We start from the raw sequence: 18,674 nt of genomic DNA, 5'->3' as shown, positions 1-18,674 counted from the left end.
CTATGTAAATCTCTGTTTCTCTTCAGGGGTTTCTACTCCAGGGGAAAAAAAGCACCTGATTTGCCAATAAAGTTCTATTTCATTTGGCATCTCTATTGCCAAGGGTTTGCTTCCGTTTTAAAGCATTCAATTTGAGCCGGAATGAAGGCACATTTTTCACATTTGCAGAAACTGATTGATGGATTGATTGATTGTCTGACTGCCAGAAGGACCCAAATCTAATACTAATACTAGCCCGCAAGGAGAAAAAGGAGGCTTATTTTGCGGTGGGTGAACCTGACCACCGCAGTTTAATAAGCCAATTTCAGTATGACTGTAAAATACTGGAACCTCTCAGTCCACACTCTGACACTGCAAACTACACTAAAGAAGCACTGTCTTCCTCGAAGTGAAGCAGTGAAGGTCGTTTTGCTTGGATTTTCGACTTTACAAATATCGAGGAATTTACCGGGGCTTGCCTGTCACTGCCCTCTCTAGCATGGGCATACTCATAGGCCCAAATCAAGGTTAAAAAGAGTTAAAAAGAGCATTAACAAATAAAGTAATTGTAGGCATACTGCTGTGATGTCACTAAGAAAAAAACAGTGGTACGTAAGCTCACTGTGGGCAGGAAATGTGCCTGTTTATTGTTATATTGCACTCTCCCGAGCGTGTACTATAGTACAATGCTCCGCCCACGGTAAATGCTCAGTAGATATGACTGAATGAATGAACAGCAGTACCCTGTTTTTATCCAAAGGAGAACCAAAATATTACCAAAAACACGGATACTATGGGGGATCATTATGGCTGGCACCACAGATAATAATAATAACAATAATGATGGCATTTGTTAAGCGCTTACTATGTACTTCTGCTCAACAACATTATCCCTCTCTGGCTGACAATAATAATAATAACAATAATGGCATTTATTAAGCGCTTACTATGTGCAAAGCACTGTTCTAAGCGCTGGGGGGATACAAGGTGATCAGGCTGTCCCTCGGGCGGCTCACACTCTTAATCCCCATTTTCCAGATGAGGGAACTGAGGCCCAGAGAAGTGAAGTGACTTGCCCAAAGTCACACAGCTGCCAACTGGCGGAGCTGGGATTTGAACCCATGACCTCTGACTCCAAAGCCCGGGCTCCTTCCACTGAGCCACGCTGCTTCTCTGCTAGTTTGGCTTTATGGCTTGTAATTTAAAATAATAATAACGATGGTATTCGTTAAGCGCTTACTATGTGCCAAACACTATTCTAAGTGCTGGAGTAGACACAAGGTCACCAGGTTGTCCCACATGGGGATCAGAGTCTTAATCCCCATTTTCCAGATGAGGGAACTGAGGCACAATCAATCAATCAATCAATCAATCGTATTTATTGAGCGCTTACTGTGTTCAGAGCACTGTACTAAGCACTTGGGAAGTACAAGTTGGCACAGAGAAGTGAAGTGACTTCCCCAAAGTCACACAGCTGATAAGTGGCAGAGCTGGGATTAGAACCCACGTCCTCTGACTCCCAAGCCCGGGCTCTTTTCACTTGATATACTGCGATTTAAATATATTTAATATTTTCATTTAATGAAACATTTTAAACAAAAACTGGACTAAAATAAAGTACAATCGGTTCTCCAATAACGCGAGTGTTACGGCCTGTTGGTTAAGCCCCAAATGAGACACCCTGATCACCTTGTATCCTCCCCAGCGCTTAGAACAGTGCTTTGCACATAGTAAGCACTTAACAAACATTAAAATTATGATTATTAAGGAGGACCCCCATGATGATGCTCACAGCTTGACCAACACTGTGTGCCAATGCTAGCTATAAGCAGGGAATGCGACTATTTTTTGTTACAATACACACTCCCAAGCGTTTAGTACAGTGCTCGGCACACAATAAGAGCTCAACAAATACGACTGACTGAAGGAAGGAATGAAAAGCAAACAACTTCTTCCGACACCGCGTCACGGTCCAGGAACGCGTAGGGAGTTGGAAGAGCATTCCCGAATTCTTCCACTGCGCTCTAGTCAAAACGCTTAAGTTCAATCTTATTTATTGAGCGCTTACTGTGTGCAAAGCACTGTACTACGCAGAGAAGCAGCGTGGCTCAGTGGAAAGAGCCCCGGCTTTGGAGTCAGAGGTCATGTATATATGTTTGTACATATTTATTACTCTATTTATTTATTTATTTTACTTGTACATATCTATTCTACTTATTTTATTTTGTTAGTATGTTTGGTTTTTTTTTTCTCTATCTCCCCCTTTTAGACTGTGAGCCCACTGTTGCGTAGGGACCGTCTCTATATGTTGCCAATTTGTACTTCCCAAGCGCTTAGTACAGTGCTCTGCACACAGTAAGCGCTCAATAAATACGATTGATGATGATGATGATGATGATGGGTTCAAACCCCGGCTCCGCCACTTGTCAGCTGGGTGACTTTGGGCAAGGCACTTCACTTCTCTGGGCCTCAGTTCCCTCATCTGGAAAATGGGAATGAAGACTGGGAGCCCCCCCGTGGACAACCTGATCACCCTGTTAGCCTCCCCAGCGCTTAGAACGGTGCTTTGCACGTAGTAAGTGCTTAATAAATGCTATCATTATTATTATTTTAGATTATTTTAGACTTTTAGACTGTGAGCCCACTGTTGGGCAGGGACTGCCTCTATATGTTGCCGATTTGTACTTCCCAAGCGCTTAGTACAGTGCTCTGCACACAGTAAGCGCTCAATAAATACGATTGATGATGATGATGATGATGGGTTCAAATCCCGGCTCCGCCACTTGTCAGCTGGGTGACTTTGGGCAAGTCACTTCTCTGGACCTCAGTTCCCTCATCTGGAAAATGGGGATGAAGACTGGGAGCCCCCCCCGTGGACAACCCGATCGCCCTGTTAGCCTCCCCAGCGCTTAGAACGGTGCTTTGCACGTAGTAAGCGCTTAATAAATGCTCTCATTATTATTATTTTAGATTATTTTAGACTTTTAGACTGTGAGCCCACTGTTGGGTAGGGACTGCCTCTATATGTTGCCGATTTGTACTTCCCAAGCGCTTAGAACAGTGCTCTGCACATAGTAAGCGCTCAATAAATACGATTGATGATGATGATGATGGGTTCAAATCCTGGCTCCGCCACTTGTCAGCTGGGTGACTTTGGGCGAGTCACTTCACTTCTCTGGGCCTCAGTTCCCTCATCTGGAAAATGGGGATGAAGACTGGGAGCCCCCCCGTGGACAACCCGATCACCCTGTTAGCCTCCCCAGCTCTTAGAACGGTGCTTTGCACGTAGTAAGCGCTTAATAAATGCTATCATTATTATTATTTTAGATTATTTTAGACTTTTAGACTGTGAGCCCACTGTTGGGTAGGGACTGCCTCTATATGTTGCCGATTTGTACTTCCCAAGCGCTTAGTACCGTGCTCTGCACACAGTAAGCGCTCAATAAATAAGATTGATGATGATGATGATGGGTTCAAATCCCGGCTCCGCCACTTGTCAGCTGGGTGACTTTGGGCAAGTCACTTCACTTCTCTGGGCCTCAGTTCCCTCATCTGGAAAATGGGGATGAAGACTGGGAGCCCCCCGTGGACAACTCGATCACCCTGTTAGCCTTCCCAGCGCTTAGAACGGTGCTTTGCACGTAGTAAGTGCTTAATAAATGCTATCATTATTATTATTTTAGATTATTTTAGACTTTTAGACTGTGAGCCCACTGTTGGGTAGGGACTGCCTCTATATGTTGCCGATTTGTACTTCCCAAGCGCTTAGTACAGTGCTCTGCACACAGTAAGCGCTCAATAAATACGATTGATGATGATGATGATGATGGGTTCAAATCCCGGCTCCGCCACTTGTCAGCGGGGTGACTTTGGGCAAGTCACTTCTCTGGACCTCAGTTCCCTCATCTGGAAAATGGGGATGAAGACTGGGAGCCCCCCCGTGGACAACCCGATCGCCCTGTTAGCCTCCCCAGCGCTTAGAACGGTGCTTTGCACGTAGTAAGCGCTTAATAAATGCTATCATTATTATTATTTTAGATTATTTTAGACTTTTAGACTGTGAGCCCACTGTTGGGTAGGGACTGCCTCTATATGCTGCCGATTTGTACTTCCCAAGCACTTAGTACAGTGCTCTGCACATAGTAAGCGCTCAATAAATATGACTGATGATGATGATGATGATGATTATTATTATTATTATTACTACTACTAATGATGATGATGATTATTATTATTATTACTACTACTACTAAGCGCTTGGGAGAGCACAAAATACCAACAGCCGCACGGGTCCCAGGAGAACCGATTGGACGTTGCTTTGCATTTCTCAATTTGTACTTCCCAAGCGCTTAGTACAGTGCTCTGCACATAGTAAGCGCTCAATAAATACGATTGATTGATTGATTCTCCACGAGTGAATCATAACGGTGAACAGCCCAACCCCGCCGCACCGCGCCCTCCTCAACGCTTAGCACAGCGCGGTGCACGCACTAAGCACCCGATAAATACTTCCGGCGGGCTGGGAGCCTTTTTTCAGTCGCTGAATTACAACATCCGCAATCCCGCTTCAGGGAACGCGCCGGGAACATCCCAGCGCGGGCCGGCGGAGCCTTCACTTACTCTTCGTTCAGCGCGCAGCGTCGGCTGGTGGGGCAGCCATACTTTCGGAGGCTCTGGGTCAGTTCCTGATAGAGCGTGTCGGCGAGGAGATGCGGAATCCCTTCCCAGGCCAAGATGAGGATCACAATCACGGCGGTCTGACAGTGGTGGCCGGCCCGCTGGCGGACCAGGCACAGCAGTTTTTCCTCGTTGCTGCTTCTTCTTATTACCTGCAAAACCAGATTTCCGCGTCCGCGGGTTAGGAAAACAGCCAGGCGCTCGCGAGCCGAACCGTCACTGAATACCTCAGACGCCTTGAATTTAAAAACTGCCTTTTCAATCGATCAATCAATTGTATTTATTGAGCGCTTACTGCGTACAAGTTGGCAACATATACCCTAGAGAGCCCCAAGTCGTCGACCCGCCGAATGCTTCTCGCTTTCCGTTTTTCACTTGAGCGCTTTCTTCATATTTTTGTAATACGGTACTCTCCCAAGGGCTCTGCGCGTAGTAGGCGCTCAAGAAATAAGACGGACTGACAAAAACGTTAACGCCAGCGACCAGGCGGACCTATCACGGTGCAAACTGGAGTCTTCGAAGCCACTTCTCTTAGACTAGCAGAGATTAGAGAAGCAGCGTGGCTCAGTGGAAAGAAGACGGGCTTTGGAGTCAGAGGTCGTGGGTTCGAATCCCGGCTCCGCCACATGTCTGCTGTGTGACTGTGTCACTTAACTTCTCTGAGCCTCAGTTACTTCATCTCTAAAATGGGGATTAAGACTGGGAGCCCCACGTGGGACAACTTGATCACCTTGTATCCCCCCCAGTGCTTAGAACAGTGCTCTGCACATAGTAAGCGCTTAACAAAGGCCATTATTATTATTAGCGTATCGGTCTTGGCAATAACATTCATTCATTCATTCAATCGTATTTATTGAGCGCTTACTGTGCGCAGAGCACTGTACTAAGCGCTTGGGAAGTACAAGTTGGCAACATATAGAGCCGGTCCCTACCCAACAGTGGGCTCACAGTCTAGAACACTGTTGGATGGGGATAACACTTGCTGTGGGCAGGGAATGTGGCTACCAACTCTGTTGCACTGTACTTTCCTGAGCACTTAGCAGAGTGCTCTGCACACAGTGGGGCCCAGTTAATAACACTGAATGATCGATTGATTGAGACATCGATGAGAGAAGCAGCGTGGCTCAGTGGAAAGAGCACGGGCTTTGGAGTCAGAGGTCATGGGTTCGAATCCCGGCTCCGCCACGTCTGCTGTGTGACCTTGGGCAAGTCACTTCACTTCTCTGAGCCTCAGTTAACTCCTCTGTGAAATGGGGATTAAGACTGTGAACCCCACGTGGGACAACCTGATCACCTTGTATCCCCCCCAGCGCTTAGAACAGTGCTTTGCACATAGTAAGCGCTTAACAAATGCCATCATCATCATCATTCATTCATTCAATCATATTTACTGAGCGCTTACTGTGTGCAGAGCACTGTACTAAGCGCTTGGGAAGTACAACTTGGCAACATATAGAGACGGTCCCTATCCAACAGTGGGCTCACAGTCTGGAAGGGGGAGACAGACAACAAAACAAAACAAATTAACAAAATAAAATAAATAGAATATGTACAAGTAAAATAAATAGAGTAATAAATACGTACAAACATATATAGAGGTGCTGTGGGGAAGGGAAGGAGGTAAGGCGGGAGGGATGGAGAGGGGCAGGAGGGGGAGAGGAAGGAAGAGGCTAATCATCATCATCATTAAACCCCAAGACTACTGACCAATGGCCCTGGGGCAACCTGTGTATCAATTCCAGGGATCTGCCTTTGGTGGAATATTAAGATTTTTATCAGTGGCTTGAATGAATAAATTGGGCAAACTCAGTATGTTTAAAGAGGACACCAAACTGGGAGCACCAGACAGAAACGGAATTTAAATTCACCGTAACACACAGAGACGCGGAAGATCATTTCCACGGTGAGGTTCAACAGAGACAAGGACAAGGATTAGGCAGTAGGCTCCTTGGGGGAATGAATCGTGTCAATCAATAAATCAATCAGGCGTATTTATTGAGCGCTTACTGTGTGCAGAGCACTGTACTAAGTGCTTGGGAAGTACAAGTTGGCAACATATAGAGACGGTCCTTACCCAACAACGGGTTCACAGTCTAGAAGGGGTAGAGAGAGAACAAAACCAAACATATTAACAAAATAAAATAAATAGAATAGATATGTACAAGTAAAATAGAGTAATAAATATGTACAAACATATTTACATATATACAGGTGCTGTGGGGAAGGGAAGGAGGTAAGACGGGGGGATGGAGAGGGGGAGGAGGAGGAGAGGGTGTCTACCCTCTGTACTGCATTGTTCTCTCCCAAGCGCTTGACACAGCGTGGTTTAGTGGACAGAGCAGGGGCCTGGGAGTGAGAGGACCCGGGTTTTAATCCCAGCTCCGCTACTCGTCGGCTGTGTGACGTTAGACAAGTAACTTAACTTGTCTGTGCTTCGGTTACCTCACCTGCAAAAAGGGCCTTAACACTGTGAGCCCCTGGTGGGACAGGGACTATGTCTGACCCAATTAGCTTGTACCTACCCCAGCACTCGGTCGAGTTTCCGGTGCATAGTAAGCGCTTGATAAATACCATTTAAAAAGTGCTTAGTACAGTGGTCTGCACACAGTAAGGGCTCAATAAATAGCGTCGACTGACTGGAAGATAAACAAACCACGCAATATGGCGAAGGCTGGGGGGCAGGAGGAAAGATTTGAAGATCAGAGTGAATCACAATTTTGAAATTTAAAAGCTAATCAGATTTCTAAAGGCATGAAGAGGGCTCTGTCAATCCTGGGCCAGGAAGTTGCCTTTCCACTGTACCTGGTATCGGACAGACCGTTGCTAACATACTTACTCTCCCAAGAGCATAGGACGGTACTCTGCACACAGGAACTTATCCGCTATGTGAATTCGGGCAAGCCGCTTTACATCTCTGGGCCTCAGTTACCTCCTCTGTAAAATGGGGATTGAGACTCTGAGCCTCATGTGGGACAGGGACACAGTGTACATAGCTATAATTCTATTTATTCTGCTGGTATTGACACCTGTCTACTTGTTTTGTTTTATTGTCTGTCTCCCCCTTCTAGACTGTGAACCCGTTGCTGGGTAGGGACCGTCTCTACATGTTGCCTATTTGTACTTCCCAAGCGCTTAGTCCAGTGCTCTGCACACAGTAAGTGCTCAATAAATACGATTGAATGAATGAAATCCCTGCCAGAAGATGAAAGCAGACCATGCTAACCATGCATTCCCCTGCTCAAAACAGTTCCGTGCAACTACATAACAAAAGTAGAACAGGGCCAGCTCACTGCCAAACTGCCTGGATTTGCTCTCAAATAACAGCAAACACTGAATGGGCGAGCTTGCATTGGTATTCAGCCCCTACAAGCAAAATCATCAGATGTCCTGCGATCTGCCAAATTTACCAGCGGAATAATTGGTTTTCACAATAAAGAATAACAGTATTCTACATGGCCTTTCTTGGGTAAGATTGAAACCTTTTAAAAGGGTAATCCCCATAGTCCTCTAGGCATATCTAAGACTTGAGGGAAGCGTAGTGGCCCCCACCAGATATCCAGTAAACCACAGAAGGAACTATTTGGGAAGCTTAAAAAAAAATGGGCGAGAAAATATTTTTATCCTGTGCTGCAAAGCGGTGACGTTCTCGCCTGTCCCGCCGTCGACCCCCGGCCCACGTCCTCCCCCTGTCCTGGAATGCCCTCCCTCTGCCCATCCGCCAAGCTAGCTCTCTTCCTCCCTTCAAAGCCCTACTGAGAGCTCACCTCCTCCGGGAGGCCTTCCCACACTGAGCCCCCTCCTTCCTCTCCCCCGCCCTACCTCCTTCCCCTCCCCAGCACCTGTATATATGTTTGTCCAGATTTATTACTCTATTCACTTGTACATATTTACTATTCTATTTATGTTATTTGGTTAATATGTTTTGTTTTGTTGTCTGTCTCCCCCTTCTAGACCGTGAGCCCGCTGTTGGGTAGGGACCGTCTCTAGATGTTGCCAACTTGTGCTTCCCAAGCGCTTAGTTCAGTGCTCTGCACACAGTAAGCGCTCAATAAATACGATTGAATGAATGAATGATTAAGCCAAAATGAAGATAAAGTACTATCTGATAATCCTCTGGGATACTGGGAGATTCTCCAGACACTGTGAGCAGCTGGAATGAAGAAATGATGCCCAGAGCTATCCTTGAGTAGCTTAATAATAATCATCGTGGTATCTTTTAAGTGCTTACTCTATTCCAGGCACTCTTCTAAGAGCTGGGGTAAACATAAGGAAATGAGCTTGGACGCAGTCTCTGTCCCACATGGGGCTCACAGTCTTAACCCCAGACAGCCTGTACTTCCCAAGCGCTTAGTACAGTGCTCTGCACACAGTAAGCACTCAATAAAGACGATTGAATGAACCCCCATTTTACAGATGAGGTAACTGAGGCCCAGGGAAGTGAAGTGATTTCCCCAAGGTCACAGGGCAGACAAGTGGCAGCGCCAGGATTAGAACCCACGTCCTCTGCCTCCGAGGCCCGTGCTCTTTCCGCTAGGCAACGCTGCTTAGCTTACAGCCGACAATCAATCAAATCAATTGTATTTATTGAGCGCTTACTGTGTGCAGAGCACTGTACTAAGCGCTTGGGAAGTACAAGTTGGCAACATATAGAGACGGTCCCTACCCAAGAGCGGGCTCACGGTCTAGAAGGGGAAGACAGACAACAAAAGAAAACATATTAACAAAATAAAATAAATAGAATAGATATGTACAAGTAAAATAAATAGAGTAATAAATACGTACACTTTAAATACTAATAAATACTAAGCACTTGGGAAGTACAAGTTGGCAACATATAGAGACGGTCCCTACCCAACAGTGGGCTCACAGTCTAAAAGGGGGAGACAAAGCCAGATACATTTCTTTAATGGTATTTGTTGAGCACTTACTAAGGGCCAGTCACTGTACTAAGCACTGGGGGAGAAGTGAGATAATCAGGTGGGACAAAGTCCAAATACAAAAGCATAAAATGTGATAAAGTTTGCATTTGTGTAGGAGACCCATGAAACATAAATAACAGACAGACACACCATATACTATGTAGAGCCCAACACAAGTGCTAGAGGTTTTCTAGTACGCTTGGACATATGTTGGTTTTGCAAGAAAGGCCTCGGGGAGGAGGTGGATTTTCAGGTGTCCTTTGAAAGAGGACACATTTCTCCGGTGAGGAGAAATGGCATGCACACGGGATGCCTAGAAAGCTCAAGTCGACGGCAAAGAAAGCCACGTATTTTCATTCCCGATGAGGCTGAACTCCCTATCAGTCAGTCGCATTTACTGACGCTTACTGGGTGCAGAGCGCTGTCCTAAGCGATCGGAAGAATGCGATTTAACAGAGTTGAGAAAGCCATGTATTTTCACTCCCGATGAGGCTGAACTCCCTATCAGTCAGTCGTATTTACTGACGCTTACTGGGTGCAGAGCGCTGTACTAAGCGATCGGAAGAATGCGATTTAACAGAGTTGGTAGACATGTTCCCTCCCCTCAGGGTGCTTACAGTCTTGAGGGGGAAACAGATATTTAAATAAATTAGAGCGCTGTAGGGATGCGAAACAAATTCATCAAGGGTAAAGAGTCAAGTGCGTAAATGACACAGAAGGGAGAGGGGGTAGGGGAAATGAGGGTTTAATCGGGGAAGGCCTCTTGAAGGAAATGGGATTTTAGTAAGACCACAATTAATCCACCAATCATATTTATTAAGTACATACTGCGTGCAGAGCACTGCACTAAGCGCTTGAGGGTGTACGATAACAATAACTGAATATACCAATATAATTCAATGGACTAGAATGAATTCCCAATTAAAAATGAATATTTCTCGAGCAGGTTTCCAGCGGTATGTTTCTAAAACCTGAAAACCCTGGAAGTCCAAAGGGATCCACAGTCACGGCCTCCCCATCCCTGCTCTCCTCTCCCACAAAGCTTCCCTTCAGATCACCTGGCTTGTACTTCCTAAGTGCTTAGTACAGTGCTCTGCGCACGGTAAGCGCTCAATAAATACGACTGAATGAATGAATCCTGGTCACTGCACTGTGCTTTCCCAAGCGCTTAGCACAGTGCTCTGTTCACAGTAGGAGCTCCATAAATATGATTGCATGAACAAAACCCCTCAGGTCAAGCCTCAATACGCTCTTCCATCTTTGCAAAGTGCAACCCCAGAGTTCAAGTGTCCCCACTTGCATTTTCTACCGCGGAGCACACAGTTATTTTTAAATTACGAGTGACAGAGGGATTGTTACCACATTCAATCACACCCCAAGAAGCCTGTTTCGCCAGACGGGGAATTGGAATCCAGGGTGTGAGAAATCCAGGATAAGAGGCTGAATCCAAAACACCCTCTTCAAATGCAACATCTCAGAGAAATGGGAAAGTTAAATATTACTTGGCTGAATTCAAAAAAGAAAGTGTACTACGTCTTCAAAGAGTCCAGGTATTAAAGATCCGGACGGCTCAGATGTAAAGTCCAGGGGCCTCAGGCACCTAAGGGCATTTGTGATATATAATTTCTTCACAATGCTGTTAGCGAACCTACTCGGAGAGAATGACAAAATGTCAAAAAGCCAGAAATCACAGGATCCAGGGAGTTGTGGCCACGGCCACGCTGAGGCCTTTGCAAAACACAAGGTTTCTTTCTTTTTTTGTAGTCAACAGAAACTTTTGGCAGTTTCTCTTACTGCTCTCGCTGATGGGCCTTAATGACTTACTAGTGAGGTCATACTTGTGAGCATTTCTACACCAAGAGGCAGAATAATAACAATGCTTCAACACCACAGTCTGGTTCATTTAATTTGTATTTTGTGAGTGACACAACCGCAAAGGTCGTGCCAAAGAAAATATTATGGACATGCTGTTTTGTGGCTTTTCTAGGCCAAGGCTTCTCTTCTGAGATACATAACGCCGCTTCTTTCATTCGTTCAATCGTATTTATTGAGCGCTTACTGTGTGCAGAGCACTGGACTAAGCGCTTGGGAAGTACAAGTTGGCAACATACAGAGACGGTCCCTACCCAACAACGGGCTCACAGTCATTCCTTCATTCAATTCAATCGTATTTATTGAGCGCTTACTGCGTGCAGAGCACTGGACTAAGCGCTTGGGAAGTACAAGTTGGCAACATACAGAGACGGTCCCTACCCAACAACGGGCTCACAGTCATTCGTTCATTCAACTCAATCGTACTTATTGAGCACTTACTGTGTGCAGAGCACTGGACTAAACGCTTGGGAAGTACAAGTTGGCAACATAAAGAGATAGTCATTCATTCATTCAATCGTATTTATTGAGCGCTTACTGTGTGCAGAGCACTGTACTAAGCGCTTGGGAAGTACAATTTGGCAACATATAGAGACGGACCCTACCCAACAGTGGGCTCACAGTCTAGAAGGGGGAGACAGAGAACAAAACAAAACATATTAACAGAATAAAATAAATAGAATAAATATGTACAAGTAAAATGAGTAATAAATATTGCATTCATCAAAATACTTGCATTCATCCTAGCTCACCTGCTTCTATCAGTGCTCAGCATATAATAAGCACTTAACAAATATCACCATTATTATCTAACCGGCATAAACAGGCCAGTCCAGAGCACTTCAACTGCTTGCCCCACCTAACATTTTCTTTCATCCACCACATCCGATTTGTAGCCTTGAACAGAAAAGCAAATAAAATCACAATTGATATAGAGACGGTCCCTACCCAACAGCGGGCTCACAGTCTAGAAGGGGGAGACAGACAACAAAACATAGTAACAAAATAAAATAGATAGAATAGTAAAGGGGCTCACAGTCTTCTTTCCCCCCTTATCATTCCCCACCCCATCACCAATGTCCCATCTCAGTCTACAACGTCGATCTCTTCCATGCCGTCCCAGGATGCTACGAACTTCCAAGAGCCCTTTCCCGGTTAACCCTTCTTTTTCCTTATTCATTCATTCAATCGTACTTATTGAGCGCTTACTGTGTGCAGAGCACTGTACTAAGCGCTTGGGAAGTACAAGTTGGCAACATAGAGATGGTCCCTACCCAACATCTTCCTTACTCCCTCTCTCTTCTGCATCATCTATGCACTTGGCTCTGTTACCTTTGGGCCTCTCATATCGGCCCATCCCCAAACCCACAGCACTTAGGTACAAATCTTCAAATCATAGATTATAAATTGTTTATTATTTACTTTTCTTCTCTCTGAGGATCTGGTTCGGATGGTCTCTGGCATGGCCCAGTGGTGAGAACACAGGCCTGGGAACCAGGGGACCTAGGTTCTAATTCTAGAGGAGCAGCGTGGCTCAGTGGAAAGAGACCAGGCTTTGGAGTCGAGAGGTCATGGGTTCAAATCCTGGCTCCACCAATTGCCAGCTGTGTGACTTTGGGAAAGTCACTTCACTGGGCCTCAGTTACCTGGGGATGAAGACTGTGAGCACCCCATGGGACAACCTGATCACCCTGAAACCTCCCCAGTGCTTAGTAATAATAATAATAATGATAATAATAATAATGATGGCATTTATTAAGCGCTATGTGCAAAGCACTGTTCTAAGCACTGGGGAGTTTACAAGGTGATCAGGTTGTCCCATGGGGGGCTCGCAGTCTTAATCCCCATTTTACAGATGAGGGAACTGAGGCCCAGAGAAGCGAAGTGACTTGCCCAAAGTCACACAGCTGACAATTGGCAGAGCCGGGATTTGAACCCATGAACTTTGACTCCAAAGCCTGGGCTCTTTCCAGTGAGCCACGCTTGCTTTGCACATAGTAAGCGCTTAATAAATGCTATCATTATTATTATTATATAATTCCGGCTCCTCCGCTAGCCTGCTGTGTGACCACGGGCAGGTCGCTTAGCTTCTCTGTGCCTCATTTTCTCTCAGTGCTCTGCTAAATCTTATGACTATTACATACTATTACCATTTTCTACTTCAAATTCAGACATACAACACATCAGGGTGGAGAAGCAGCATGGCATAGTGGAAAGAGCCCGGAGTGCTCTTTGGAGTCAGAGGTCATGGGTTCAAATCCCGGCTCTGCCAACTGTCAGCTGTATGACTTTGGGCAAGTCACTTAACTTCTCTGGGCCTCAGTTACCTCATCTGTAAAATGGGGACTGTGAGCCCCCTGTGAAACAACCTAATCACCTTATAACCTCCCCAGCGCTTAGAACAGTGCTTTGCACATAGTAAGCACTTAATAAATGTCATCATTATTATACAGAGAAGCAGCTTGGCTCAGTGGAAAGAGCCCGGGCTTGGGAGTCAGAGGTCATGGGTTCAAACCCCGGCTCTGCCAATTGTCAGCTGTGTGACTTCGGGCAAGTCACTTCACTTCTCTGTGCCTCAGTTACCTCATCTGTAAAATACGGATTAAGACTGTGAGCCCCCTGTGGGACAACCTGATCACCTTGTAACCTCCCCCGCGCTTAGAACAGTGCTTTGCACATAGTAAGCGCTTAATAAACGCCATTATTATTATTACTATTATTATTATGTCTGCTGCATGACCTGGGCAAGTCACTTAACTTCTCTGAGCCTCAGTTCCCCCATTTGTAAAATGGGGATGAAGACTGTGAGCCCCACGTGGCACAACCTGATCACCTTGTAGCCGCCCAGCGCTTAGAACAGTGCTTTGTGCATAGTAAGTGCTTAACAAATGTCATCATTAATATTATTATTATTATTATTAAATAAACCCAATACATTGCCCCTCCCCAAAATGACAAAGAGAACTGTAATAGTTAAAATCGAATTCCAACCTCTGAGACTGCTTCTAACCGTTCAATTACACAGGAAGCCAAAATCCCTGAGCCATCCAAGGTGCTACGCAAGTTCTGTAAGTTTTGGCCCCGATCACTGTCTTCAGCAGTAAAGTAATCAAATTCCAGTAGTTATCATAATTGAAAATACTCTGAGAAAACACTGGTGACCCTTCTCTTTAACTCTTGTTCCTACTGGGAAATCAGGTTTAGTTTGTTTTTAACTATTCAGTAACACCATCTTTCGGAGGCACGATTCTGAAAACAGCGGTGGCGCGACTTATAAATATCAGGCGTGAGAGGACTCAAAGCAGGAGTTCCTTAAACCTAGCTTGCTATCCGGTGACCAAAATGAAAATATATTAGTAAGTCGCTGTTAAGAGTCCCCCAGATTTAGATCTTAAATATATGGTGAACTCCAATGCCCACCGAAAACTATTCGGCTACATTTTTCCTCGTTTGCCCACCCGGGTTCGAATCCCGGCTCTGCATAAAAAATACTATTTTATTTTGTTAATATGTTTGGTTTTGTTGTCTGTCTCCCCCTTCTAGACTGTGAGCCCGCTGTTGGGTAGGGACCATCTCTATACGTTGCCAACTTGGACTTCCCAAGTGCTTAGTACAGTGCTCTGCACACAGTAAGTGCTCAGTGGAAAGAGCCCGGGCTTTGGAGTCAGAGGTCATGGGTTCAAATCCCCGCTCCGCCAGTTGTCAGCTGCGTGACTTTGGGCAAGTCATTTCACTTCTCTGGGCCTCAGTTACCTCATCTGGAAAACGGGGATGAAGACTGTGAGCCCCATGTGGGACAACCTCATCTCCTTGTAACCTCCCCAGCGCTTAGAACAGTGCTTTGCACATAGTAAGCGCTTAATAAATGCCATTATTATTATTATTATTATTAAATGCGATTGAATGAATGAATGAATGCCAACTGTCAGCTGTGTGACACAGGGCAAGTCACTTAACTTCTCTGTGCCTCAGTTACCTCATCTGTAAAATGGGGATGAAGACTGTGAGCCCCCCGTGGGACAACCTGATCACCTTGTAACCTCCCCAGCGCTTAGAACAGTGCTTTGCACATAGTAAGCGCTTAATAAATGCCATTATTATTATTATTGGGGGGCAGGGAGAAGGGAAGAAAGGATGGGGAGGGTTTCCTGGCTTCGTGTGAGCTTTTCTCACTCTCTCCATTTCAAAAACAACTCTGAAGCGGCATCAATCAATAAATCAATGGCATTTATTGAGCGCTTACTGTGTACGGAGCACTCTCCTAAGCGCTTGGGCGAATACATCGGTAGACACAATCCTTGCCCACAATGAGCTGACAAGAACTTTAACATCCCCTCTAGACTGTAAGCTCCTTGTAGGCAGGGAACATGTCTACCAACTAGACATAGAGGGGAGAAGCATAGAGAAGCAGCTTGGCTCAGTGGAAAGAGCCCGGGCTTTGGAGTCAGACGTCATGGGTTCGAATCCCGGCTCTGCCACTTATCAGCTGTGTCACTTTGGGCAAGTCACTTCATCATCATCAATCATCAACATCAATCGTATTTATTGAGCGCTTACTGTGTGCAGAGCACTGTGCTATGCGCTTGGGAAGTACAAGTTGGCAACATATAGAGACAGTCCCTACCCAACAGTGGGATCACAGTCTAGAAGGGGGAGACAGAGAACAAAACCAAACATACTAACAAAATAAAATAAATAGAAAAGATATGTACAAGTAAAATAAATAAACAAATAAATAAATAGAGTAACAAATATGTACAAACATATATACATATATGCAGGTGCTGTGGGGAAGGGAAGGTCAAGCGCTTAGTACAGTGCTCTGCACATAGTAAGTGCTCAATAAATACGATTGATGATGATGAGGTAAGATGGGGGGATGGAGAGGGGCACCAGGGGGAGAGGAAGGCAGGGGCTCAGTCTGGGAAGGCCTCCTGGAGTAGGTGAGCTCTCAGTAGGGCTTCACTTCTCTGTGCGCCTCAGTTCCCTCATCTGTACAATGGGGATTAAGACCGTGAGCACCCTGTGGGACAACCTGATCACCCTGTAACCTCCCCAGCGCTTAGAACAGTGCTTTGCACATAGTAAGCGCTTAATAAATGCCATTATTATTATTATTAGCTGCCCCAAGTCATCCACATATATGTATATATGTATATATACCCCACAGCACCTGTATATATGTTTGTACATATTTATTACTCCATTTATTTATTTATTTATTTATTTTGCTTGTACATATCTATTCTATTTATTTTATTTTGTTAGTATGTTTGGTTCTGTTCTCTGTCTTCCCCTTTTAGACTGTGAGCCCACTGTTGGGTAGGGACCGTCTCTATACGTTGCCAATCTGTACTTCCCAAGCGCTTAGTACAGTGCTCTGCACATAGTAAGCGCTCAATAAATACGATTGATGATGACTGATTGACGATGAGGATCCACAACCTCTCACCCGGTGCCCCGTGCAGAACACCACGTGCTGTGAGCCAGCTGGTGTCGAGGGCGGGGGTGGTTTGTGGGCACAGCGGAGATTTCAACGGCAGCAGACACCTCGGGCCCCTGATAACCCACCATTGGGCAGGAGTACCAGAACGGCTTAGTAAGGGATGGCGGAGTCCCTGACCCTTTTTGGTAAAAACCCGAAAGGAAAGCAAAACAAAACAAAAAGCAAAACCACGAACGGGAGCGGCCAGCGAAACAACACAGTTGTTCCGAGTCCCTTTACTCTTTCATCACACCCTCCCGCATCTGCGATCGACAACATGCCAGCTTCCTTTCACGGTCATCCTAATCTGATGCTTGGCTCAACGACTTTTTTCGATTATTCTATCAACTCAGGTGCTGTTATTTTTCTTTCGGCAGCTTTTCTTCCTGATGATTCCTTTGGCCCTGTAAGTCATTCCACCTTGTCACACTCCCCTTTTTCTTCTTTATCCTAGTCCTTTATTGCTGAATTGTTTGCCGGCCTGTCGTGCGCACGTGGATTTGCACCCTTTAATGATAATGATGGTATTTGTTAAGCGCTTGCTACGTGCCAAGCACTGTTCTAAGCGCTGGGGAAGATACAAGGTAATCAGGTTGTCCCACGGGGGGCTCAGAGTCTTCATCCCCATTTCACAGATGAGGTACCTGAGGCACAGAGAAGTTACGTGATTTACCCAAAGTCAAACAGCTGATAAGCGGCAGGACCGGGATTAGAACCCTTGACCTCTGACTCAATCAATCAATCAATCGTATTTATTGAGCGCTTACTGTGCGCAGAGCACTGTATTAAGCGCTTGGGAAGTACAAGTTGGCAACATATAGAGACAGTCCCTACCCAACAGTGGGCTCACAGTCTAGAAGGGGGAGACAGAGAACAAAACAAAACATATTAACAAAATAAAATAAATAGAATAGATATGTACAAGTAAAATAAATAGAGTAATAAATACGAACAAACATATATACATATATACAGGCGCTGTGGGGAAGGGAAGGAGGTAAGGCTGGGGGAATGGAGAGGGGGAGGAGGGGTCTTTCCACTAAGCCATGCTTTTTTAATTCACCCATCCCTCAATCAATCAATCAATCGTACTTATTGAGCGCTTACTGTGTGCAGAGCACTGTACTTAGCGCTTGGGAAGTACAAGTTGGCAACACAATCAACTCAACTCAATCCCATGACACCTCTGTATGTATCCACAATGTATTTTTGCTTATATCAATACCTGTCTCCCCTGCTAGACTGTAAGCTCGTTGTGGGCAGGGAATGTTTGTTCCTTCAATCGTATTTATTGAGCGCTTACTGCAAGCAAAGCACTGTACTAAGTGCTTGGGTGAGAATGATAAACAGACACATTCCCGGCCCACAATGAGCTGACATCTCAGAGAGGGAGAATAGTGTCAACCAACTCTGTTATACTGAACTCTCCCAAGTGCTTACTACAGTGCTCTGCAACAGTTAAGCACTCAGTAAATACAACTGAGGGGTACAGGAAACCCCCCCTGAAAATCAATCAATCTTCCTGAAGCCCTTGCCCTCCAAACACATACATCCAAAGACTTGCCTACTAGTTCACCTCGATTTTTAAAGCTTCTTCTTCTGAAAGCTTGTTTTGGGCAGGGATCAAATTTGGCTCAGTGGAAAGAGCCCGGGCTTGGGAGTCAGAGGTCATGGGTTCAAATCCCGGCTCCGCCACTTGTCAGCTGTGTGACTTTGGGCAAGTCACTTCACTTCTCTGGGCC

The 18,674-nt window shown here is 45.5% G+C and overlaps 1 protein-coding gene across 1 annotated transcript in view; it reads right to left on the bottom strand.

Annotated features, from left to right (window-relative positions):
- TET1 (tet methylcytosine dioxygenase 1) overlaps nt 1–18,674 on the bottom strand; it is a 222,720-nt gene that overhangs the window by 69,041 nt on the left and 135,005 nt on the right. The window contains exon 6 of the mRNA XM_038743394.1: nt 4,600–4,808. Coding sequence (XP_038599322.1) covers nt 4,600–4,808 — 209 coding nt within the window. The remainder of the gene's footprint in view (nt 1–4,599; nt 4,809–18,674) is intronic.

Source organism: Tachyglossus aculeatus, chromosome 3 (genome assembly GCF_015852505.1).
Source record: "Tachyglossus aculeatus isolate mTacAcu1 chromosome 3, mTacAcu1.pri, whole genome shotgun sequence".
Classification (NCBI taxonomy): Eukaryota; Metazoa; Chordata; class Mammalia; order Monotremata; family Tachyglossidae; genus Tachyglossus; species Tachyglossus aculeatus.
Note: the sequence above shows the minus strand (reverse complement) of the source record. Positions and strands in the feature narration are given on the sequence as shown.